The sequence below is a fragment of the Giraffa tippelskirchi genome, chromosome 7 (assembly GCF_054371585.1).
Source record: "Giraffa tippelskirchi isolate mGirTip1 chromosome 7, T2T-mGirTip1v1.2.pri, whole genome shotgun sequence".
NCBI classification, from domain to species: Eukaryota; Metazoa; Chordata; class Mammalia; order Artiodactyla; family Giraffidae; genus Giraffa; species Giraffa tippelskirchi.
The window spans coordinates 141,906,990-141,933,080 of record NC_137281.1 but is presented as its reverse complement, the minus strand read 5'-3'; the positions used below and the strand labels follow the sequence as shown (position 1 = coordinate 141,933,080).

Genomic DNA, 26,091 nt, shown 5'->3' with positions numbered 1-26,091 from the left:
CAGCAAAGAAGTCTGCTGCTCAAGGAGAGGAAGGAGGGTTTCCAGTCTCTCCCTAGGGAAGTCGAGGACCTCCACGATTGCCCAGATGCAGGTTCAGAAGCCCACAGAGCGTGAAGCCACGTGTAGGGAGTGAATCTTCCTGCAGGGTAGGGTCACCGAGGGTGAAGACATACAGCTGCACTGCCACCATGGAGGCCCTAGCTGGAAATCTTTATGAAGTGAGAAAAGACAAGGTGCCCTGCTGCCAGGAGAACCACCTGTGAAATCCAGCATGCCCCAAGGATGGGGAGCCAAGCCAAAGCCAATAGGACCCTCTGACCATCATCTCCGGGCACCTGGGCACCTGGCGTCCAACCCAGCAAACAAGCGCACCCTTCTCCCAAACATAGGTCCAAGGCCTGGGTCCAAGGTCCACATCCAGCCTGCTTCCTGGCAAGCCCTGGGGTGACACCGGGCCCCACACTGGGCCCTGTGGAAAGAGAAAGGCTTCTACGTGTACCCTTGGCCTCCTAGTTTCCAGTGGGGTCACTGTGCAGACCCCGTGGCTTTACATCCACTAAGTTGGATAAACTGAACCCCTCGCTTTTCTTCTCTGGGCAGTGATATCCTCTTCTAAAAGTGAAGGATGACTGCATCCTAGCTTCAGGACACTGTGGCTATAAAAGGCTGTACAGGCCTCTTAAAGAAGGCATTAAATCATCGAGTGTTAAATCATCTTATCCAAACTGCTTACTTTTAAAATTGGATTTGCAGCATGAAAATTCGACAGTTTTTAAAATAAAAAATCAAGTAAACCTTACAACTCAATAAAAAGACAAACAGCCTGATTTCAAAATGGGTAAAATATTTCAATAGACATTTCCAAGATGCACGGACAGTTAATAAATACGCGAAAAGATGTTCGATAGCATTAACTGTTAGGAAACCACAAATTAAAACCATGATGAGATACCACCAGGTACCTACTAGAATGGCTAAAAATTTTTAAAAAGACACTATCAAGTGACAAGGATATGGAGGAGCTCAAATCCTCATTCATTCTTCATGGGAATGTAAAATTGGGTAGCCACATTGGAAAAGAGTCTGACAATTTCTTTAAAAATTAAATATAAACTTACCAATCAATCTTGAAATTTTACTCCTGGGAATCTATCCAAGAAAAATAAAGACATATACGCGCAAAGACATATATACACATACTCGTAGCAGCATTATTCATTAATAGCCTTAAACTGGAAATAATCCAGATGTTCTTCTACTGGTAAAGAGGTAACCAAATTGTGATACATTCATACAATGGAGTATTATTTAGCAATTAAATGGAATGAATTACTGATACATGTAATAATATAGCTGAACTTCAAAAATAATACACTACATAAAAGAAGCCATGCGCAAATACTACATATGGTATGACCCCATTATGTAAAATGCCTAGTAAAGGTAAATCTATAGAGACAGAAAGCAGATACATGGTTGCCTGGAGGAGAGAGTCAATGTAACTATAAATGGGTACAAGGTTTCTTTGGGAAGTAATGGAAATGTTCTCTGGTAATAGCCATACTTCTCTACAGATGTACTAAATTCACTGAGTTATACGTTTACAATGGGTAAATTTTATGGTGTGTAATTATACCTTAATAAAGATTTTAAAACAAAAGAGGGACAGAGTACCAAAGATGTCACAGATACATCATCAGGAGACAGTATCTAGATTATCTGAGCAATCCTTAATTTGGGGGGAGACTCTTCCATAGAGCTTAAAGAAAAATACATCTGAATCTCAGTTTACACATATACACATGATGATTTCATGTGTGTGTATGTTCACTCTGGGTGATTCTTATAGACCTGCAATACTAAGACTTTATTTTTCTTTGATGCCATAATACTCTTCCAGATGGAGAAGAAAATAGAATAGTGAAAAAACCCAATTCAAAGATGATCATTTCTCTTACAGGGAGAAAAGGTAAATTTGGAAACATTAAAGAAAAATAGGGGTTTATAGGTGGCCCTAGTGGTAGAGAACCTGCCTGCCAATGCAGGAGACATAAGAGACAAGGGTTTGAACTCTGGGTCAGGAAGATCCCCTGGAGAAAGGCATGGCAACCCACTCCAGTATTCTTGCCTGGAAAATCCCATGGACATATGTAGATAGAAACATAACACTCATTATTCTAGATAACGTAGTCCTGAGATTGGGCACAGAAATACAGAAGTCCTAAGGCTGACTTAGGATGTTGTGAAGAGCTGACTCATTGGAAAAGACCTTGATGTTGGGAAAGACTGAAGGCAAAAGGAGAAGGGGGCGGCAGAGGAACAGAGGATTAGATGGCATCACCGACTCAATGGACATGAATCTGAGCAAACTCCCAGAGATAGGGAAGGACAGGGGAGCCTGGTGTGCTGCAGTCCATAGGGGTCGCAAAGAGTCGGACACAACTGAGCAACTGAACAACAACAGCCAAAGAAAAATAAGCCAAACCTGAGAAAATTTCTCAAGGATGACATCAAGATCAAGAATAATAAGTGTTAGCACATTTTCTAACACTCAAAGTTCCTAGCAGGTTGCTTTCTTCATCTATTCTTGCCATGGGCCAGGGCAGAGGAAGTCACCAGGCAGATAAAAAGAGATTGAGCTTCAGCGCAAGGAAGTGATTTGTTCAAGCCCCCAGAAGCAATGAGCAAGAGGTGCTGGAAACTGCTTAGGCCCGAAGCAGGCATCTGGCCTCCCTCAAATTCCCCAGCCCCCCAACCACGCCTCCCCTCGCAGGTGCAGCCCCAGAGAGCCGCAGCCCCGGCACGGGCCCTGTAAGCCCATCCAGACAGTGGGTTTGTGTGACGGCACAATTCCCTGCCCTGCGAGAAGGCTTGGCCCACGCACAGACAGCTGGAAGTCACTTCGACCCCCAATGACACTGTTCAAAGCCTCCTCTGTTTGGCTTTTTGATTCCTGATTGACATTCGCTGGCAAGTGGAGATAAATGCCTGGCTGAGGACAATGTTGACCCGCTCTGACTATTCGCAAGGAAAGACTTTTCAGAATAACAAACAAAACAAAACAAAACCCCCAAAACATTGGTGTGCTTAAGGGACTGAATAGAGCCCAAGAGGTCCAAGGAGGCAGGGCCGGGCCTTTCAAGGGACTGGCAAGTCCATTGAGGAGTTAATTGTTTGGGTGTACAATGAGTTTATTCTGACCACATACAAAGAGCTTTCTCTTCCAGGTCCTTCAAAAGCAAATGTGTCAAAGGGGCCAGAGGAGGAATCTGTATTAATGGCATCTCTTGGGGTCTTGAGACTGAGGAGCCTTGGAGAATGAGAGAAAAAGAAACCACCACCCCCATCCTGAGATTTGGAAAGTCTCTCAACGATCCCAAGTCCCCTTTGATTCTTGGGTTCTGCCCAAACCCTGGTCCATCACTGGTCACCCTTCCTCTTGGATTCATTTAGGCTGCAAGACATGGAGATAAACTTCAGCCCAGTAGAAGTGTTGGAAGGTTCTTGCTATTGAAGGGACTACATTTATTCCAGAGCCATCATCATGTGACTCAGACCCAGTGTGAAAGTCGAGATGACTTATTCCGGGCATCACAGGGAGACAACACTGCCTGTTTACAGAAATGTCCCTTAAAAACCTGGCCCGAATCATACCAGGGGGAGGATGGAATTGTTACCTAACCTCAACATTTCCTGAGGTCCCATGACCAACGAGGCTCAGAAATGTACTCTGAGCTGTCCCAATTTTGACCTTTGAAAACAGAAGCTATCTGAGTACTTCAGGTCCTTTCCAGAGTGAGAGACCAATGCTCTACATTCTGCCTACCTACCTGCACACTCCTTCCCAAAACAAGTAAAAACAGGCTTAAAACTGTCTTTTTGCAAGCAGTTCTCCACATCGTCAAGCTCCACATTTTCTTGAATAAGAACAGAAACAAGAGGCTGGTGAAAAGGGTAGACCAGGGATGGAAGAAGAGGGTAGTGAGAGGGCTGGGGTATGGGGGATCGGTGGCCCTGGTAGCAGCAGAGCTGGTTCAGAGCTGGGTTCACACAGAGACTGGGCTAATTTTTTAAACAAGAAATGACTTTGCAACAGGTAATTGCAAACAGAGATGTCCCATGCACCCTTCACCCAGTTTCCTCCAATGTAGCATCTTTACAGTTAACATAATTATGTAGATAACATCATAATAGTATAATATAAAAATCAGGAAATTGATATTGGTATAATCCAGGACCTTATTCACATCCCACCAGTTTTGCATGTACTTGTTTGTGTATGTCTGGCTGGGTGGGTGTGTGTAGCTCTATGTGATTTTATCCATGTGCAGATTCATATTACCACCGCCACGATCAAAATATAGAACTAGTCCATCTCTACAAAGATATCCCATGTACTGCCCTTTTATAATCACACTTCCCCTTCTCCACCTCATCTTTCACCCCTGGTAACCACTAACCCTTTCTCCATCTCTATAATTTTGTCATTTTCAGAATGTTATATAAATGGAATCATGCAGTAGACGATCCCTGGAGGTTGGACTTTTTCACTCTGCATAATGCCCTTGAAATTCATTCACCTGTTGCTGTATGTGTCAACGGTGTGTTCCTTTACGTTACTGAGTAGGATTCCATGGTATGGATGCACCTCAGTTTGTTTCACCCATTGAAGGACACTTTAGTTGTTTTCACCCTTGGCTATTACAGATAAAGCCGCTGTGACTATTTGTGTACAGGTTTTTGTGTGGACATAAGTTTTCATTTCTCTGGAATAAATAATCAGGAGTGCAATCACTAGATTATATGGTAAGCATATGTTTCGTTGTTTACTTTTTTAGGAAACTTCCAAAGTATCTTCCAGAGTGACTGTATCACTTTACATTCTTATCAACAATTTATGAAAGATCCAGTTCCTCTGCAGTGACATTTGGTATTGTCACTATTTTAGCTCTTCTAATAGGTGTGTAGTGATATCTTATTATGTTCTTAATTTGCACTTTAAAATTTTTGATCAAAGTATAGCTGATTTACAATATCATGTAAGCTTTGGGTGTACAGCACTGCAGTTCAGTTATGCATATATATATATATGCATATTCTTTCTCAGATTCTTTTCCCTTATAGATTATTACATAATACTGAGTCTAGTTCCCTGTGCTATGCAATAGGTTCTTGTTGGTTAATTTGCACTTTTTATAGCTAATGACATTGAACATCTTTTTGTGTGTTTATTTGCCCTCTGTATATGTGCTTAGGTGAAAAGCTTACTCATGTATTTTGTCCATTTTTAAATTAAATTGTTTTTCAACCGTTAAGTTTTTTAGCATTCTTTATATGTTCATATGTCCTCTGTCAGATAGGTGGTTTGTAATTATTTTCTCCAAGTCTGTAGTTTTTAATTTCCTTAACAAGATATTTTGAAAGCAAGTTTTCAATTTTGGTTAAGTCCAATTTATCAATTAAAAAAATTTTTGAATCACATGTTTGGTATTCTAAAACACTAAAGCTCAAGGTTCACCTACATACAAGTTCTAAAAATTTTCTCCTATATTTTCTTATAAAAGTTTTAATAGCTTTAGATTTTACATTTAAGTCCAACATTCATTTTGAGTTAATTTTTGTATGAGGTGTGAGGTTTAGGCTGAAGGTCTTGGGGAGTTGTTTTTTTTTTGTCTACTGGGTGCCCAATTGCTATAGCACCATTTGTTGAAAGGACTGTCTTTACTCCACTGAATTCCTTTTGCACGTTTCAAAAATCAGTTTGCCGAGCTTGTGTAGGTCTATTTCAGGGTTCTCTGTTTTGTTCCATTGATCCCTAGGTCAACAGACAGTGAAAATACTCTGTATGTTACTATAATGGTGGATACCACTACATATGTGTCTATTCTCACAGTGTATATGACACCAAGAGTGAATCCTAATATAAACTGTGAACTTTGGGTATTAATGATGTGTCAATTTAGGTTCATCAGCTGTGACAAAGGTACCCACTCTGGTGGGGGATGTTGATGGTGGAGAAGGTGACACATGTGTGAGGACATATAGAAAATTTATGGACCTTCCTCTTAATTTCGCTGCGAACCTAAAACTACTCTTAAAAAACTAAGTCAAAAATAAATAAAAAAAGAATAAAATAGACATTTAAAAATATGGAGTCACCACGTTTGTTTAGATGATCAAAGAAAGCATGGATTGAAAATTCATAAAGGGTCATGAAGGGAGTAAAATATTAAAGATCTCTTGGTTAAAAAAAAAAATCACACACAGTGATTCCTCTCACTTTCTTTTTAAAAATTGTTTCAGCTACTCTAGTACCATTGCCTTCTCTGGGAGATAGTAAAGGACAAGGAAGCCTGGCGTGCTGCAGCCCATGGGGTCGGAAAGAGTCGGACACAACCTGAGGACTAAACACCACCACCACCATTGCCTTTCCACGTAAATTTTAGAATAAGCAGCCCTTGAACCTCATGGCTTTCCTTCAACGGGTGCAACAGGACCAGAGAGTGACAACTCTTCGGCCTTGACCACAGGAGCTACGTGGCACTTAGGGCTGGAGAAGTGGTTCGGATGTGGCCCCAAGGCCTGTCCACCCACCGGCTGAAATCCCTGCCTCCCTCCAGCTTGCTGGGCCACACTTGGAACTGAACTCATTTAGCCAAGGAACATATCCTCAGTGGCCAAACAAGCTCGGAGCCATCCCCTAGACTTCAGGAGCCCCACAAAGGTACCAGGCAGAAGAATCAGGAACTTGCCAGTGGACCATGCTCATCCCAGGCAGCCTCCTCCAAGGGTCTCTCCTTAGAGGCTCTAATCCTGGGAGCTACGGGCCAGGACATTTGGAGGAGCCACCTGCCATCTCTCCCCTGCTTCCCAGTATCCCGGCATCTAGCAGTCTGTGCTCCTCTGGGAGGCTTCCCTTCCATGACGATGTCTTCGTCAAGAAGAGGCTAAGACCATCAGAGCGTGAGCTCCACGGGCTGAGGGCTCTTACATTTCACCCGCCACTGGGTCCTCAGGGACTGTAACAAAGCCGGCACTGAAATCTCAATGAATATTTGTTGAATGAAAGAATAAAACAGCCAAGTATAAAACACCAGTGGTCACTAACAATGCCGGGGGACTCGTTAGAATTCATGGCTAGAGAGCTTTTCCAGATCACAAACCCTGTTTCCTCTCCAGTCCTTGGAAATCAGGTATCCTCCATACGTAAACTTTCTTTTGGAGACCACAGAATAGGGGCTGAGGTGGAGGGCGGGCAGTTGAGTAGATGGAGTTACTCCCTGCTGGGGGAGTAGTGAACTGCGGGTAGTGGGAGATGAGCGGCACACGTGAACACTCAAGCACACTCGTGCACACCCCTTCTGCAACTGATCTCTTTGAAGCCGATATACTGATATGCCAGGCTTGGTCAGGGTGGCTCGGACACCAGACAGCAGCGGCAACCTGCATGCAGAGAGGAAAAGAGCTGCATCTCATGGGCCTGGAGATACTTAGGTGCAGTTTGTAGCAGGCACACATCAGAATAAACGGTTCACCACAGGGAAATCCAATGTGAGCCGAGGTCAACACTTAGAGGTCATCAGTTGCCCATCTCCACTCAAATCCAGCCCAGGCTGGAAGGTAATCAGACTTAAGCCATCTGGTGACAAGGCTGACAGATCACCTATGGATCTGGCTGCTCTCTCTGGGCTGGGAGAAGAGAAAAAAGAGGTGGCTGGGAAGAGGTGAAAGACACGTGAATGGGGTGACATTCCATGTATAGGATGCTCTGAGATGGCTGGCTGTGCACACCTCAACTAGGTTCGAAACAATGCAAGGAAATCCCTTCAGGTGTACTTAACCCCCAGGAGGGTGGAGGCTAGAGACCACGTGAGCCCCTTCAACTGGGAGACCTGCCATCCATTACCCAGGCCCTAAGCACATCCCTCGGCCCTGAAGGGGAGTGCTACTAGCTCCACCATCTGAGTGACAAAGGTCTCCAAGCTGGTATCAACTTGTAGACCAAACACCACAAGAGATGCTCAAAACTGAGACCCAGAGATGGACTCTGGAAAAATAACTGTGACTCAGTCTTCACTTGGAACACATACTAAGGAGCAGTCAGTGGAGGGGCGGGGGGTTGAGGGGCGCAATAAAAGAAGTCTCTACGAGTTGAATTTTGGAAGTTCTGTTTCTCTCCAAGACTGCCTTGACAAATATAAAAGCACGTGCAGAAAAGAGAGCAGTTTTCTAAATGTTTTTATTCTTCTCTCACTTTCCTTACACTGCTCACTCCCAGAGCTCTTAGAAGTAAGAAAACAGCAAACTGCAGAAAACTCCCGATAACCCTAAATTTTCATTGGCCATATATCCTAGGTGCTCCGGAGAAAAAGTTCCCAGAAACTGCCAGAAATCATTGTCTAAGTCCTCTGCCACTATTCTCCCCCTTCTTCACCTGCCCCACCAACACTCCACTGGAGGCCGAGAACGTCCTTATGCACCTCATAAGCAATGAAGCCTAGGACCAGTTCCTGACTGTGTTAGGTTATCCTGGAAACTCCCTCAAATCACCCACATTTGTTAGCATCTAGACCCCTGAAAGAGGCACCTCGGGAAAATCCACGAGGCTTGGTGGGCCAGGAAAAGCTGCTCAGGATAAAATCAGCACCTCTAAATCACATTTTGCTTCCCAGTCACTTTTCTACTTCAATGGAAACCCCAAATTCCTTCCTCTCAACTTCTACAGCTTTCAACTGTTTTAGCAGCAGATGGTCAGAACTCAGGGGCTGCTGGGGGGTCCTTTCCTCTCTTTTGATATTCCTCTGTAGCATCAATAAAACACATGTGGATGCACGTGTGCCCCCCACCACCCCCCAAAATGCACACATACCCCTTCCATCTCTCTCGGAGGGCAAGGACCATCAGAGAAGGGATGGCTGCAGGATGGGAGTTCCCCAGATCAATGGATATTTGAAACTCAAACACATGGCCCGGGACCTACCCCGTATGTGTTAATTAGCACACATGTGCCCGTAAAGGAGTCCGGGGAAACACAACGGGCCCAAAGAACAGAGCACAGTGAAGACATTCCAGGGGATTAAGTAAACAGTCTGAAGTTCTGACCCTCCTCCCCTCCTGCAGCACGTGCATCTGGGTAAGATAACCGGGCCTCCCTCCCTCCTTCCCCCAGCGTCTCCCCTCGGGCCCCACACCTGTGGACCCAGGAGCAGGAGCAACCCAGACCTGCTCGCTGGCCAGACGCCTGTGACCTGCTACCGCCTGGCCTTGCTCCCTCTCTCCTGCCTCCTGCTATCTCCCTGGGCCTCCTCCCCCAGCCTCCTCCCGCTCTGCCTTTCTCCTCCTCGCCTTCAGAGGACTGATTCCTGGCCGGCAACCAGACCCTCCATCGCACAATACGCCTTTTCATTCCTCCCAGGCGGAGAGAACCGATCCCTCCAAGCCCGGTCCATGGAGCATGTTCAAAAAGGCAGGAGGGTGGAGACAGAAAAAGCTGGGTGTGCTCCTTCCCTGCTCCCACCCGCCCCCCAGCAACCCCACATACACATACACCCAGACCCCCGGCCTTGCCTCCTTTTTGCCTGTCCTCTGGGCCGAGCATCCCTCTGGGCAGGTCTCTGGAGCTGCGGCTCTTGGGAGGTGCCTTCTGGGAGACCCCCTATGTGGGCACGAGCTCAGACAAGGACCCTTTGTGTCCTCCCACCTGCTGCCCTCCGGAGCACATTCCATTCTTAAGTGGCAGCTGAAGAGGCACCTCAGCGGGGCCAACACAGGATATTACCAATGCCCTCTCTCACCCTGTCCCCATTCAAACCCCAGCTTCCTGGACAGGTGTGGCTTCAGGTGGGCCTTCCTACAGGTGGCTTTTCACTGCACTGCCCGCAGCAGACAAAGAGAAGAGATTCAACACCTCTGCTGTTGTTCAGTTGTGTCTGACTCTTTGCGACCCCACAGACTGCCGCACCTGTGGGAACTCTCTGAAGTAGAGGAAAGAGAGGCCACTGGGCAGAAGTCAAGTCTCCAGGGGGCGAGTGAACCCTAGCATCTTCCCCAACCCCTGCCAGGCCTTTGCACCAAAGAGGAAGCCCCCGCACCACCATCTGGAATGGAGGAACCCGCCGGGGTAAGGGAACGAAGAGGTAGGAACTTAAGGCTTCACACTCTATCCACCCCCCCTCCCTGGAGGAATCAGATTCCCCTGCCTTCTCCCACCTGGGTCAGCAAGGGCCTGCTGTGAGCACGAGTCTGATTCCTATTGTTATCCACAGCATACAAGACAACCTGGGAAGTACTCCTCTGTGCAGTTTAAAAGCCAGATCTACTGGTTGGCCTTTCTTGGGGCAGGTGCTGCACCCAGCATCATGCACTCTGTTCCCTTTGTTGGAGAAAGTCTGGGAGGTCTGTTCTGCATGACTGCTCTTTCTTTTTCCTACCACCAGGACCTCATGCCCAGGATTAAAGCTTATGCTCCTGAAGACTTCAGTGGCAACAAGCAAAACTGAAGGCAATTCCCTTTTCCAACCCCAATCAATTACAGGCAGACACGCCACTCACAGTGTTGATGATTTCAGATCTTTGCAGGAAGAAATGTTTATCCCCTCTCCTGCCTTCCCTCCTAGAAGGGAACCACCAACATTCAAGGCTGTCTCCTTGGGACTGCGAAGTACTTTCTTTTTGCCCACTTACTCATTCCTGTTCACTGGTAGGGGAGCAGCCCGTTGGGTCCTTTGGTCTATGGTTTCTAGAGGGAGGTGGCATCACCAAGCTCCACTCCCACATCTTCTTGGAGCACCTGCATGCAGGGAGAGCCCATTCTCCAGACTCTCATTTCCTCCATTCAAGCAGGGGGACTCTGCCTCCTCTTTGGGTCCCCACAGAATTAGCATCTGGGGCAAGGGTCAGGGCCTCGCCTTGGTCTCTCTGTGACTGAAGTGTAGGATAAACCTGCTTGCCCCACTCTGATCCTTGCAGGCCCAACTCTCCATATAGTTCTTACGAGCATGAAATTCCCAAGGCTCAGAGTCAAGTAGGAGGGCTCAAACTCAGCTGAGATTTCCCATCTGGGTTTTACTCAAGACCCCAAAATGGGGCTTCTGGAGTGCTTGCATGTGCAATAAAATTGAAACCTGTTTTCCATGCTGTCTGTGTCTATGCTGTTCTGGAGGTAAGTGGCGAATCTTAGCGTCTTCCATACTGGAAAGTATGGTCAGCACATCCCAGGGGCCCGTTCCTCATGTCGGCTGGTCCACTAACCAGCACTCAGACAAATGCCCTCATCAAGACCAGCTGCACAATTTGCAGGTCTCAGTGAAGAGTGAAAAAGCCTTTTCTTCAAAAAGCAGGGGAAAGGATGCCACGAAAGACACTAAAATATTAAGTCTGATCCTCTCCTCCATAGTCTCTCTCTTGATTGGTCATGGTGTTTTTCAGTTTGCTATTTAGCATTGTTCTAGGTAAAGAGAGTCTTCCCTAGAGGCTCAGACAGTAAAGAATCTGCCCGCAATGCAGGAGACCCAGGTTTGATCCCTGGGTTGGGAAGATCCCTTGGAGAAGGAAATGGCAACCCACTCCAGTATTCTTGCCTGGGAAATCCCATGGACAGAGGAGTCTGGCACGCTACAGTCCATGGGGTGGCAAAAGTCAGACAATGACTGAGTAATGAACACTTTCTCACTTTCTAGGTAAAGAAAAGGGAAAATTCTAAACAAGTTATGGAAGATCCGTAGCCCTCATCACAAAAGCTGTCTGTCAATGAAGCCACAGTGAATACGCACAGTACACGTGTCTCTTCTGCCCACATGCACGCTTCGTTGTCCCATTGCACTGTACTGACAAAACCCAAGTTCAATGGCAAAATAACTAAGAATTTCGAGACCACAGCTGCCCAGGTCACATGCCCATGGAGCATCCTAGTCTTAGTGAAGAGAATCTGGATGTGCCAGAACAATTATCAAGGAGACTCAAGGAGGAAAATCAAATGCTCAGATGGGTTTCCAAAATAGAAGAGTCTGGGCAGACTTGGGCATGCCTGCCTTCGCTGTGCTTTTCTGTTTAACGTTGGCTACACACTGGTAGTTGATTGAACTTCCCAGGAACCAAGGGTCTCAGGGTCCTCACCTGCAATGCGCACTGCTCATCTCTCTCAGAAATTCTGGGAGGTGATGAGCCTTACTTACCTCCAGGGCTTCTGGGCGGGGACAGAGTAAGAATGCAGATTCTCTGCAGGGCACTTTTAGCTTTCAGCCCAGGCTCCTTCCATCTTGTCTAAGAACGCCTGCTTGGACTGGCTTTAGAAGCAAACATTTAGATAAAGCATGAAACTCCACTCACCTTTCCTTCCTGAGTTACCCTGGCTTGCAGGCTTATCGGTGACCGAACCTTGGGTGAGAGGGGAAACAAAAACACAGACGTTCAGAATGCATTGCGGTTGGTTTCTTTCAAAGAGCTGGTAAAGCCTGCTGTTAGGAGCATATGGTTATGTATATAGATACTGTATACACAACTAGGAACATTATATACAAAGTGAGTACATACATACATGTGAGTGGGGTTTGTTTAACATCAATGTCACTGGTATCACAGCACTGTTGAGATGAACCATGATTTCCAGGCTCCCTGGCAATAGTCTCGAGCAGATTTTTACAAAATTCCACATCCACATAACTCCTTTGTTGAACATTCCACTCACTGCCCCCTCGCCTCCACTTCCCACCAGCTCCACATTCTGAGCCACATTCAGTCAGTAGGGCCGACGGCAAAGAAAACCCCTCTCGCTGCAAATGCAGTGATTGACATCCCTTGCCGGTGAGGGCAGGAAATCGGTGATTTTCCATCTGCATTAAGTAGAAAATTGTTGGCCCAATTGTACTGAATGGGCCAAAATAGTCTGAGGCATGGAAACAATTTTCTAGATGCAGCCCGATCCTCAAGGAGGGTGAGTAGTGGGTGGGTTTGGCCAAACGCGGTGCCCTGCACGTACTCGGGTGCCCTGCGCCCCCATCTGACAGTCCTGACCCTGCTGCACCTGCCTTCCCCAAGATGCCCTGCCCCACACACGCAGGGCACAGCCAGCTCAAGCATAGAAGGGCATCAGGGGAGGTCCCCACGACAAAAGAGAAGAAATCCATCCCTGTTCACATCCAACCCCTTCTTCATATATGAGTTTTGTGCGAATTCAATTATATTACCCTGCATGACTTGTTTCTAGCACATTTGTTTGCTTTAAATGAAACTTTCCAGGTCATTTGCAAGGAGGCCTCGTCCCTCCCCCTCCCCACACCAACCCCAATTAAGGTTTCCAGTTTCCATGTAAACCACAAATAAAGTAAACTTTCCTTTTTGGCCTGCAAATTTTGGTTTCCTAATGTAGATACTTACTGCCCTTTCCACTCACTCTTCCCCTTATATAGCAGGGCTGGTCAAAAAAAATGAATACATTTAGGGGAAAAAGAAAAATGTTAGGACAGGACTGCTGGAGTTTGGAATTTCCCATAGGCGTTAGAATAATGTTTTATACTTTGCTTGCACTTAAAAATTAAAAATACGTAAATACATAAAATCTCATATACACAGATTACAGAAAAATAGGAAGCAGCTGGTGGGTGGGACAGACTTTTTTTTTCTTAACATGGGCTGAGCTGCATAGTGAATTTAGGGAATGACTTGAATTTCCTTACTATCAGAATGGAAGTGTGGGGCTTCTATAAATCCATAATATACAATCCCACAAAACTGATCGAAGAACAAAATTTCTCTATGCCCATAAAGTTGGAAATAGAAAAGACTTGATTTTTCCTATGGACTTACTAGGAGGGTCGCTATGAAAGAGTGGTTCCCTAATTTGTCTCAGCATCAGAACAACCTGAGAAGCTTCATAAGCATGTAGACTCCAAGTCTCACTCTAGACCTACTGGATCCAAATATTGAAGGAGAAGCCTCAACATTTGGGTTCTTTTTGAATTCCCCAGGCACCGCTGATGACAGCCAGATTTTGGGGCCACTGGCATGAATGTTTTCCATCACTGTATGTTACATTGTTCAGGGGTGGCAAACATACGGCAACATAGACCACCACTCTCCTCTCCTGCACCCATGAAAGACATCACTAATTGGTCGTCATAGCCTTTGATGCCGAACTCCCATGCAGTCTTGAAAGCTATCTTGATAAAGTGTGCCTGGGGCCCCTAGCAACCAAGAGCACCCAAGCTATAAACTTATAGGCTGTGCTCTCTAGAGGCTACAGCTGATGCTTGGGAAAAGAACACTGAACCAGAAAACTAAAGTCAAAATAAATAAATACATACCCAGAGACATATACTGACCCTATCACCCAGCTGCCAACAGAGAAAGCGTGTTTGGGTGGACTCCTCCCTGACCGGGAAGAGGACTCATAACCACCACCAGTCTTTCAAAGGTCCACCCACAGATGCAGGAGACCGGCCAAGGCGTCTCTCTCCAACCCTTTTCTTTCTTCCCGCCCTTCCCTACGGTACCTGAACATACAGGAGTTTTATTCTGCACAGAAGAGCCACTGATGGGCTTCCCATCTGGGGTGACACACCAGCAGTACCCGGTATAAGTATGGCACTGCACCTGTTCGGGAAGTGGGAAGTAGAAAAGAACCATAAGTCTTGGGTCACAGTATCAACAGTGGCCTCCCACCCATTTCAAACCCTCCCCAGGAAGGCAGAGAGCTGCCTCCATCTCTCACTCCAGCAGCCCTCCCCCTGCATGTCCCTTGAAGATGGGCCAGAAAATACTGTGCTTTCTGCGTGACTCTCAGGCGCAACCACAGCCATTTATCTTGGGCTTCACACTGTTTTCTTATGACATCTAACACTTAACCTCTTACACCACACTCAGAAATGTCCACTGCGTATCCCATCTATTTGTAAGAAGTTCCGATTGGTGAACTAATTTGGCAAGTACAAGTTGGAAAGTCATCGCTGCAGGTTGATACAATCCTTAACAAGCAGAGACAAGTGAATGGCTTTTCTTCTTTTTCTAGCTTTTCCCAGCATCCGTTCCTACAGTCAGCTTGCCTATTGATCATGTGACTTTCCTGAGAGAAGGCCACACATGATGTGGCTAAGGAAAGAACAAGGCCACTTGTGCCTACAGGTTCTAGTTCTAGATGCCCTGCTGCACCTCGGCTTGATCTTCCTCAAGCCTCCATGGTCAGGTCCACGTTGCCTGGGAACAGCAAATAAAAATGAGGCTTTGGGCTTCATTCGGGGTAACTCTTCTTTCTCTTTCAATAGCTGTCACTCTGTTCACCTCCTGCACTGCACCCCACCATCCCTTTTCTACCCACTTTCTACACAAATCTGGGCATCACTCCCCTGCTTAAAACACCTCAAAGACTTGCCATCAGACTCAGAATGGAGATGATGCTGATTTGCACGAGCTTGGGGGCCCCCGTGACCTGGCCCCTGCTCTCCCCACATCCCCATTTTACCCCCAGGTCTCCACATATCCTCCATTTCAGCCACAAGCAACTTGTTGAGGGTCAGAAACACATTCTAGTGTCTCATGATTCTGAACCTTTGTTTGCTTCAACCAGTCAATCTTTCTGGAATACCATTCCCCATCCCATCCCAGCCCATTCCCAAGCCTTTGTCTTCCCACCTCATTCAGGATACACCTTCTCCTTAAAGTGGTCCCAGGCTCCCTATGTCCTCCCCCTCCTTCCTCTGACCCTCTACACAGCCTGGTTCCCCCAATTCCCCTTATTACAACGAGCCTGTTGATCTGTCTAGTCTATCTCCCCCATTAGACTGTGACCTCCCAAAGGCAAGAGACTGAAACTTGGCTGTTTCTATATTCCAAGCTTCTAGCACCATGCCTGAGATTTATTGTAGGCATTTGATGAGTTGAATAAATGCATGAATTATCATATTCCCTGAATTCTTGGTCTCTATCCATCCTAAAAATGTAACATCAGTTTAAACAGCCCTGCCACATTAAATGTAGACCTCAGTTACAAGATATGTGCCAACAGCACAGACATTAAAGTGTGGGGAAAAGGTGCCTCTTGGGATCAAGGACATATCAGAATCAAGGATAGACAGCAACAGCATACAAACTGAGTGATGAGGGATATAGGGTACAGAAGGAAAGGACATATCAGACAGCCTCTGTAAAATCTGTAAGTTATCAGCAAGACAGAAAAGCTACCGAAAAGACTTCTGCTCTTGTGAGGATACCAAACAGCACAGTTTTCTCCAAAATTAGTTGTTTCATTACAGATCTGCACTCAGAAATTGGGATTTAAGAACAAGATGCAAGGCATCTCACTCCTACCAGTATGATGATTGTATAATTGAGGCGTTTACCTGTACCATGCATGCGGGGAAACTATGTTCAATGCCTTTACCCCAGGACCACATTTCCCTCCTGCTTTATCTCGTGGAGACAAGCCCTGAATCCCAAGATCATGCTTGCTACCCCAGATGCTCACTCAAGATCAGTGTCCTTTGGCAGGTTAGTGCTACCTTCTGAGGAGGCCTAAGGGTGGAATGGAAAGCAACTCAGATACACCTGGATTTGAATTCTAGATCCAGCCAGTTACGGATTTGGCAGTTATGTTACTTAGGTCTTTGAGTCCCCATCTATAAAACGGGGATCATAGCACCGAACCTGGAGGGCACTGGCCAGGAAAACAGATAGTGTGAGACCAACGCCTGGCCTGGGCCGGTGGCCGGATACCGGGTGGCTGCGGCAAAATTGCTCTCAGCTATGTCAGAGAGCCTGGCCGGCCAGCCTCCATGTGGGCCCAAGCACCCCCAGGAAGCCCAGGACACTCTGGTGGGGAGCACTCCCGGAAACTGGAGTCCACCCCTTCAGACTGCACAGCCCGCAGGGGACGGCTCCTAGCCAGGGGCAGCATGTTAATGGGGCCTGACTGGCTGCTTCTTCCTCCATGGGGAAGTCTGTCCCTGGGGCCAGGTGGCCACGCTGACTCACCCCGGGGCCCCTTGGCTCTCACGGCCAAGGCCAGCGTCTCTTTCTTGAGGATGGTACCCACTCCCCCCACCAATTCCAGCTCCTGGATGACACAGAGCACCCCTCTTCCTGGGCCTGCAGAGTCCCAGCCAAGGCTGCTGGGGACAGAAGCACACGCCAGAGGAAGAGACGTAGCCCAAAGCTTTGTTCCGGGGGATATAATCTGACCTTGGGGCTCCGAGGGTCCTCGGGGCCACATGCTACCTGAGAGTACCCACTGTGTTCCTTTGGACATACAGATGCTGCCTCCCAGCCCCCACGCCAGGCCCACAGGCCCAAACGCAGCCCCCTTTTCTCCCCAGGGCCCTCGGCATTTTCATCAAACCAGGCTCCAAGGAATAGACTCCAGATGACAAAGTCCACAGGCTGAAGGCTGCTTCCAAGTCCTTCAGGGTTTTACAACTGAGATTGAATGAGGAATTGTTGCCATGTTCCTCTGAGGCTTGGAATCCACAGTTACAGGCACACCTGCCCCAGGTATGCTGCAGGGGAGAGAACGACAGTGAACAAAAGAAGACCCAGAGGACCCAGACAGCTGCAGGAAGCACCTGGCAAGGTCACTTTCCTTTGCTGAAGGAGCTCCGACTGAATGGACCCATAGTTCTCCACCTAGAGGTTGTCTGCAAATTGTCTTGGGAAGTTTCCAAGATGTCTTCTTGAAGAAAAAGAAGTCATATGAAGACAGAAAGCACTGGTCACAAACTCAGACTGTAGCCTGCCTTCCTTAACTAACCAGCTCCGCCACTTCCAGTTAACCACTGAACTTTCCAACCCTCTGCAGCCTTGAAAAGGTTTGTAGTCAAACCAAGCCTCAGACTGTCCATGACCATTTAGAAAGAGGGAGATAATAATACCTACCTCACTCAGTTGCTGGGTGGATTACACTAGATAATGTAAATAAAGCACTTAGCTCACATGGTAAGTGCCCAGTTAAACTTAGCTATTTATTTTTATTATCATGGTGTTATTTTTTTTAGCCAACTATCTGCACTCAAAAAAAAGCACAGCCAGATTCTCTGATGGAAATTAGAGAACATTCTATTCCAACCAGCCCCAAGGGAAGGGGCAATTTGAAATCAGCAAAAAGTGTGAAAAAGTTTCAGTGAAAGAAGGGACAGTGTATTTTCATATAGAAATAATTTCATTACTCTCAGAAGAGAGACGTAACGTTTCTTGTAGAAGAGCAATCAGGATGTAAATTCTATAGAACTAATGGTTTATATATACATGACCAAATGTTAAATCCTACCTAGTTTCCCTTCTTCCGTTAAAAACTTGTTTATTGTTTTAAATTAATAACTAATCCCCCTTGTTCAGATGGTGACTGCAGCCATAAAATTAAAAGATTCTTGCTCCTTGGTAGAAAAGTTATGACAAACATAGACAGTGTATTAAAAAGCAGAGACATCACTTTGCTGACAAAGGTCTATATAATCAAAGCTATCGTTTTTCCAGTAGTCATGTACGGATGTGAGAGTTGGGCCATAAAGAAGGCTGAGAATTGAAGAATTGATACTTTTGAACTGTGGTGTTGGAGAAGACTCTTGAGAGTCCCTTGGACTGCAAGCAGATCGAACCAGTCAATCCTAAAGGAAATCAGTCCTGAATATTCATTGGAAGGACTGATGCTGAAGCTGAAGCTGCAATACTTTGGCCACCTGATTTGAAGAGCAGACTCATTGGAAAAGACCCTGATGCTGGGAAAGATGGAGGGCGGGAGGAGAAGAGGGTGACAGAGGATGAGATGGTTGAATGGCATCACCAACTCAATAGACATGAATTTGAGCAAACTCCAGGAGATAACAAAGGACAAGAAAGCCTGGTGTGCTGCAGTCCATGGAGTTGCAAAGAGTCAGACACAGCTGAGCAACTGAACAACAACACCTTTGTTCTATCTCCCCCTGCTCGACACACCAACCTCCAATTCATCAACTTTCAGACTTAATCTATGTGAAGAGCATGGGCCAAGAGGAGCTGACAAGGTAACTGGCCATTTCGAGTGTTTAGCATCTAGTGCAGTTTTCAAATCTCAGGGTTGTTCTAACCACAAAGGTACAGTTACAAACTATGGCATTTCTTCCTACCCAACTCTGAAACAACCTTGAGAAGGTTAAAATGTCAATTGATGGGTCTTCCTTAAAAGACAAAAAGTGTTTTTACATCAATCTAAGTGAGGTTACTCTCTGCTTATACTGCAGTGTGTTCTTAGGTACGAAATTTCATCTCTGACTCATATACTGAAATATTTTTGGCAAGAAGCCCTTTGCAAAAACAGCCCAGTGGTTTACTTCGGGTCAACCTCTCTGTCCAAATTAAGACAAATCTGAAATTATTTTAAGCTTGTTAGTCTTCAACATTAGCCCAACTTGTGGACACCTGGGAAAATGTGGGAGGCCAGCACTGCCAATGAGTGCAGTTGAGTAACTGATGAGCAGAGAACAGAGCAAACACCAGCTCACAGAGCAAAACAAACCAGTGGGGGCATCAAAAGGGAGGAAACCATAAGAAAAGCAAAGGAGATGATGGACCATATGTAGAGCCAAGGCGCACTCACGTGTCACACCCCAAATGGAAAACACCACTTTCTACCTTTACAATGATTTTCCAAACACTGCCATGACTGAGGCATTATCTCATTTGGGCCTCAAGGTCACCCAGTGTGCAAATCCTTCATAGGAGAAGTGCATGGAGCAGAGGTTATTTGTTCAAATATCACAGCTAGTTCATAACAGCACAGGAATTCAGATCCCAAACTCCAAGCTCTCGCAAAATTTCAGAACTGACAGAGCTGGAGAAAATCTTAGAGATCACTAGTCTCACCCAAATGCTTTACAAATGAAGAAACCAAGACCCAGAGACAAGAGAGGTAGCATGATGGCCAGTACCTAGTCCTGGCAGATGGAAGTCCGCCAGACCTAAAAGGGAGACCAAGAAAGGCCTGGGTCCCAGGGCTGGTGTATAAGGGAACTGACCGAGTTTCGTTGTGCCTTGTAATTCTCTGGCAAATGGAACTCTTTTGAGGGAGAGGGGGAGGAAGTGGGATAAATATTCAAATCAAGAGTCTTTTGCTCCAGTTTGAGTGGAAGGCCATTTCTGGAGTAGTTCTGATGACAACATGGGGATCTCTGCTGTGCCCCCTGACCAGCCTGCTTTCCTCTAGCTGTTTTTGGGGGGTTCCTTGGACAGGGTTGGACCTCACATCCCAAAGTAGCCTCTTTGTTGTTGGACTTTGGCTGTTTTTCTTATCAGCTTCCCTAGGAGAACAGTCTCCCCAAGTGTGCCTACTTTCTTCCCTTCTCCTGGCACGTGAAGCTGCTGTTTCTCCATCTTTCTATCTGTCATTTTGGTACAGTGATGGATACAGCTGGTGCCCTTTGGGGTGTGATCAGGAATTATTGGGGATGAAGGGGTTCTCTAGCCAAGTAACTTTGGAAATACTGAGTCAAATAAAATTAAAAGATTTGTTGATGGCAGGACTTCTCAGAGCCTTAAATCAGTTCACAATTCAGCTCTAAGAGGAAGATATCATTTGCAGCAATTCCTAAACGTCTTTAACTGTCGAAACCTCCCTTAACTTTGAGTGAGTGAACCCAAATTCCCCTAAAACTGAGTTCCCCTGCTGAGCTTATGATTAATCTCTCTATCCAAAACTTTATCCCCTTTCTGGCCCTGCTTGTATTCCCCTCAGGGGGTAAAGGAATATCAAAAAAAAGAGGGAGTTGAAACTGAACAAGACCCTGTATGGCCTTCTCATGTGTCAAAGCCCATTCCTTGTTTGTAGAAAAAGGCTTTAGTCTCTTAGGCCTTCCCTGAGTTCCAAAGAGCAGACTCAAGCAGTTACTAGCTAGGGAAGTGAGAGAATGCAGAAACAAAGGAAGAACAGTCAAGCAAGAAAAGTAATGATAGCTTAAACAATAGTTCTGCAATAAAACAGAGCCCCAGTTCCAGCTTGGTAACAACGTAGAGAGGTGAGATGGGGAGAGACGTGAGAGTGATGTTCAAGTGTGAGAGGACATAGGTAAACCTGTGGCTGATTCATGCTGATGTTTGGTAGAAACCAACTCAATACTATAAAGCAACTATCCTTCAATTAAAAATAAATAAATTAAAAAAACACAGAGCCCTAGTTCCTCCTCAAGGAATCTACTTAATAATCTGATGCATATCTTTGAGCTGTTTTGCAGAAACTAAGACCTCCCACACAGATAGATGGATGATGATGACTACATGCTGACCACAGCATATAGACCCTAGACTGGATGGAACCAGACATTGATGATGAAGATTCCAGAAATATCACCCTATTACCTCGCCACCAACCAATCAGAACAAAGTCCACAAGCTGCAACCTTCACTCCAAATGTTGCTTTTAAAAACCCTTCCCTGAAAGTCATGAGGGAGTTGACGTCTTTTGAGAATGAGCTGCCTGTTCTCCTTGCTTGGCACCCTGCAATAAATGCTATACATTCTTTCACCTTAACTTGGTGTCAGTTAATTGGTTTTGCTGCGCATGGATGAGGGAGAGTTCGGGAGCATTCCATGGTAGTACTAGTGTTCTCTGAAACATGCTTTAAAAAAAAAAAAAAAAAAGGCAGTATAATGAAATGCAGGGCCTTGTCGTATTTCTGTTTGTCCCAGTCATACTTTCTTACTATCCAGGTATCAGGCTTTCATTTAGTTCACTCTTCTTGAAACAATTTCCCTCTGGCAAATCCCCACCTCCTTTTCTGTAATGCTTTCTCATGTTCTATTTATTAAGAAATCCATCTTGAATTGCCTCAGACCTTCACTGACAACCGGGGTCCCCTCCAAGGTACCTTCAACCCAGTGGCTACATCCCTCCCACATCCCTTTTCTTTGTGCTTCTTTTGTAAAATAGAAAAATGTGAACCATATGCAAAAAGACAGGCTTGATTCAGCATTCTTGGTAGCAACTACCAAACTTGTAATGAAATGACTACTATCATGTACAGGAACACTTCCCAGTGGGAAAAAGTTAAACTAAAAGCAGAAGGCATGTGGATATTTCTCTAACTCTCCTTGGCAGTGGGATTATGAAACATATTTTTTTCTTTAATCTGCCAGTTGTTCCAAAGCAGTTAGTAGGTTTTTTGGATTAAACTAATGCACAAAGTTAAACATCTTGCTGTAGATCTACCCAACAACTTAGTTTCAGCCCAGTATTTTCAGCAGACATATTTTCCTTTCGTCTGCATTCCCTATAGGACCTCTTGTAAGAAATTATGTTTTTCCATCGGTGCCATGCACCCTAGCTGAATGACTGAGTCTCCAGGCCATCTGAGGTTGCCACTTATCCCCCTAGAACCTCTCTCCATCAGAAGCTGCAAGAGAACATTGCTTATTGCACAGTAAGATTCATGGGGAGGGCTTATGAAAACAAATTGCTAGGCCCTGCTCACAGAGTTTCTGGATTCATTAGGTACAGGGTCAGCTGGAGAATATGCATTTCTAACAAGTCCCCAGGTGATGCTGCTGCTGCTGGTCCAGGGACCACACTCAAAGCACCACTATTTTAAGAGACACTTCATCACTTCATCCTTTCTGGCATTTATCGTGAAATACTCAAGAAACAAGTACTTTTCTAGGTGGGAATTTGGGAGCAAGGGGCTGTGGGACAATACTTCTTTCCAAAGTTTTTCTGTTCCAGTTGTTTTGATGACATGTGGTCTTTTAATTCAGGAATCTAGTGATTGTGGCATTAAATTTTCTGGGTGATTTCACACATGGAATAAAGTTTGATTGCAGTGAGAAGAGTGAGGGTAGACAGGAGAGATGGTGTAATCCTTTTGGTCTGGCTAGCATGAGCTGTTTTTCCCTCAGTTTGGAAGAGGTTATCCCACAAATGTCCCCCTCATCTTTAGTCAGGTTTGGATGAGAAGCAACAGGATGCAGAAGGAAAAACATGGCTTTGGAGTCAAAATGACCTGGGTTTAAATACCATCTCTGTGTGACTTTCACAAAGTCACTTAACCTCTCCAAGCCTACTTATGAAACAAGACTAACAGTGCATACCTTGAAGGTTATTGAGAAGACAAAATGAGATGAGATACATAAAGCATCTAAAATAGTGTTGGATGTAGAGAATGCACTCAGCACAAGCAGATTCTGTCCTTTTCCCCTTCCCTTTTACAGAGAGGATGTCCTTTGTAGCTTCAAAGCACTGCTGTTCTTGCTGGCTGTAGACACTGTCTCCTGCTCTATGCCAAGTCTAGGGAGGACTGTCTGCTAGGGAATGAGGGATTTTCCTTTTAGAGTATTTACATGGTCTTCCAGAATGTAATGGAGGAGATGCAAGGAAGGAAGGTAATCCCTCAATTTCAAATTCTTCTAAATGTGGGAGTCCTTGCTGACTATGTTTTTATGAGTTGATGGTGGTGTAACATGGCTGCCAAAGTGATATTAGTCAAGCAGTAGTGAGTTTAGAATAAGAGATAATACCATTCTTCCCTAAGCTCTTTCTGACCACATCTGAAATACTGTATCCAGTTTGGAGAAGGACATTCTATAAGGGCAGGGTTGGTGGGGTAGAGGGGGCTTGGCAAACTGAAATCAGAGGAAAGAAGCCAAGAGGAAAGAGAGACATAAGTCTCTATGATGTGGGAATGAGTGAGAGAACTAAATATCTTTGCCAGGGCGAAAAGAAATATTTCTTGGCTGTAAGAGAGGACTTCACAAGGACATAATGGTGTTTGTCTTCAGATCTTTTGTGGAAAATGAGATTTCTGTGGATTCAGTAAGTCCCTTAGATAGAATGGGGGTCATCTATTGGAAATTACAACTCTCAAGTCATCACAGAGAAGGACTTTCCAACTAAACTTGCCCAAAATGCATTATGTTGCCATTGGTGGTAATAAGTTTCCTGTCTTTGGTGGCAATCAAGCAGAAGATAGATGATGGCTTGGTGAGAGATTATAAGTAGAACCTGAGCTCTGAATGTGGTGAGACAGGGAGAGGAAGGAAAATATGAACCAGATTATCTCTAAGGTCCATTTTGATCCAAAACTTCTGTGATTCTACAACTGTACCCCAAGTTGAACTTCTGCTACTTAAGAGTAAGGTCCAAATTTACAAATTGGCACCTAATTGCCAGGGTTAGGATCACTTTTCCAAATACATGATGAAGAACATTTTTTTCTTTTTTTTAGTTTCCAAAAAGTGTAAAGAACATCCCCTCAACACACACATAAAGATATTTTTAAAATCTTAGTGTTAGGGTTTCAGGGACACAAAGAACTTTATTTTCTTGACTTCTTCCCTCTTGTTTGGTGCCTAGAATGACCCAGGTTTTGTAAACAGCAAACACAGCACCTCTCATTTGTTCACTTCTATTTCCACTTCAGGGGGGGAAGATATCAAATACTTTTTATGTTTTCAAAATACCCAATAAAAAAAAAGTCCCTTTGTGTAGCTTTGTTCAGATCAGAGCTGTGGTGATCTGGCCAGTGGTAGGACAAGGGTGGCCTGCAGGAGTGGGGGCTCTTTCTTGCTTCCCATATCTGTGCATGCATGCGTGCTAAGTCACTTAGTTGTGTCCAACTCTTTCCAAAGAGCCCGCCAGGCTTCTTTGTCCATGGGATTCTCAAGCCAAGAATACTAGAGTGGGTTGCCATGACCGCCTCCAGGCGATCTTTCCAACCCAGGGATCAAACTTGCCTCTCTCTGTCTCCTGCATTGGCAGGTGGGTTCTTTACCACTAGCGCCACCTGGGAAGCCCTCCTATATCTGACTTCACTTTAATTAAACTTTTCTGCCTTCATATCTCCCTCCCATGTTCCTTTTACTTTTCCAGACTTTGACAGGGGAAAAAAAAAACCTGATCTTGTTCATTTTGCAAAAGAGTTTAATTGACTTTAAAAAGTTGACTTGACCTCCCCCCCACCTTCAGAGGCAGCATTACACTATGACACGGTGTCACATGTCAAGACCTGCAGGGTCACCTCCTGGTGTGTCATATGCACCCACTGCAGAGTGGCAATAGCCTTGAATGTGTGTGTATTAATGGGTCTGCCTGGAAGGTTCCTGAATAAGAGTTTGCTGTGGGTCAACTGTGTGCCTATCCACCAGACTGAACATTATTCTCATAAAATCATAGTAGGTGTGGAGGAGACTCCAAGAGGTCATCAGTTGAATCCCCTTCCCAGTGCAGGAGCACCCTCCTTCCCCACAGCACCCCACCTGGATGCCCCTTCAGTCCTGTCTGCCCTCTTCATGGGATGGGAAGTCCTCTTTGAGTAAAATATTCCATCTGTGGATTGCTCCTCTTGTAAAAAGTTCTTCCTGAGTTTGAGTCAGAATCTGAGTCATTAAATATTTCACTCAGTGATCCTGGGTCGTCTCTGTGGGACTACTCAAGAAAAAGCAATTGGCACCCACAGACCAAGTGTGAAGATGGCCCTCACGCATCCCTTTGGTCATCTCTTTCTCATCCACTCACTGGTTGTTCTCATCTCCAAACCAACCTCTGGCTCCTTTGACTATTCCTCATTTGACATGATTTCCCCAACCTACTCACCTGAGTTATCCTTCTGGATAAGCTCCAGTTTGGCAGTACCACTACAAAAGGAGGCCATGTCCTTTAAGAGGCAGTATGGCGTAGTGGTTAGGACCAAGAACCCTGGCACCAGGCTGCTTGGGTTTGAATCCTGACTCTGTCACTTGCAAGCTGTGTGACTCCCTGCAAGCTATTTAGCTTCTCTAATGTTCAGTTTCCTTATGTATAAATTAAGAGTATAATAGTATCTACTCACAAGTCACAGTGAGGGTTGAATAAGTTCATGTGTGTCAGGTACTTAGAAAACACCTTGGCACAAAGTAAGTGCTATACAGGTGTTATTGCTATCATCTGACAAAGAAAAGAGTAGCAGAGAGAGTGATGGATGCCTCCATCACTGAGCCTCCCCTTTTCCATGAGCAGCAGGAAGACCAGAGAAGCAGGCCTCATCCATCCCTTCCTCCCAAGTACACCCCCTTGCAGAAGAGCAGCTGTGGATACTGCCCAGGGCTTGCCCCTTTCACTTCCACGATAGACTTAGGGGCAGACTCACCAGAGACGGCAGGGAGGTCAGATGC

General features: G+C 45.5%; 1 protein-coding gene across 5 annotated transcripts in view; it reads right to left on the bottom strand.

The window, feature by feature from the left end:
• SMOC1 (SPARC related modular calcium binding 1) overlaps positions 1-26,091 on the bottom strand; it is a 145,576-nt gene that overhangs the window by 41,227 nt on the left and 78,258 nt on the right. For all 5 annotated transcript variants that reach the window (XM_081508812.1, XM_081508814.1, XM_081508815.1 and 2 more), the window contains 2 exons: positions 14,490-14,589; positions 12,328-12,375 (listed from right to left, as the gene is read on the bottom strand). In XM_081508812.1, the coding sequence (XP_081364938.1) occupies positions 12,328-12,375; positions 14,490-14,589 (148 nt within the window). The remainder of the gene's footprint in view (positions 1-12,327; positions 12,376-14,489; positions 14,590-26,091) is intronic.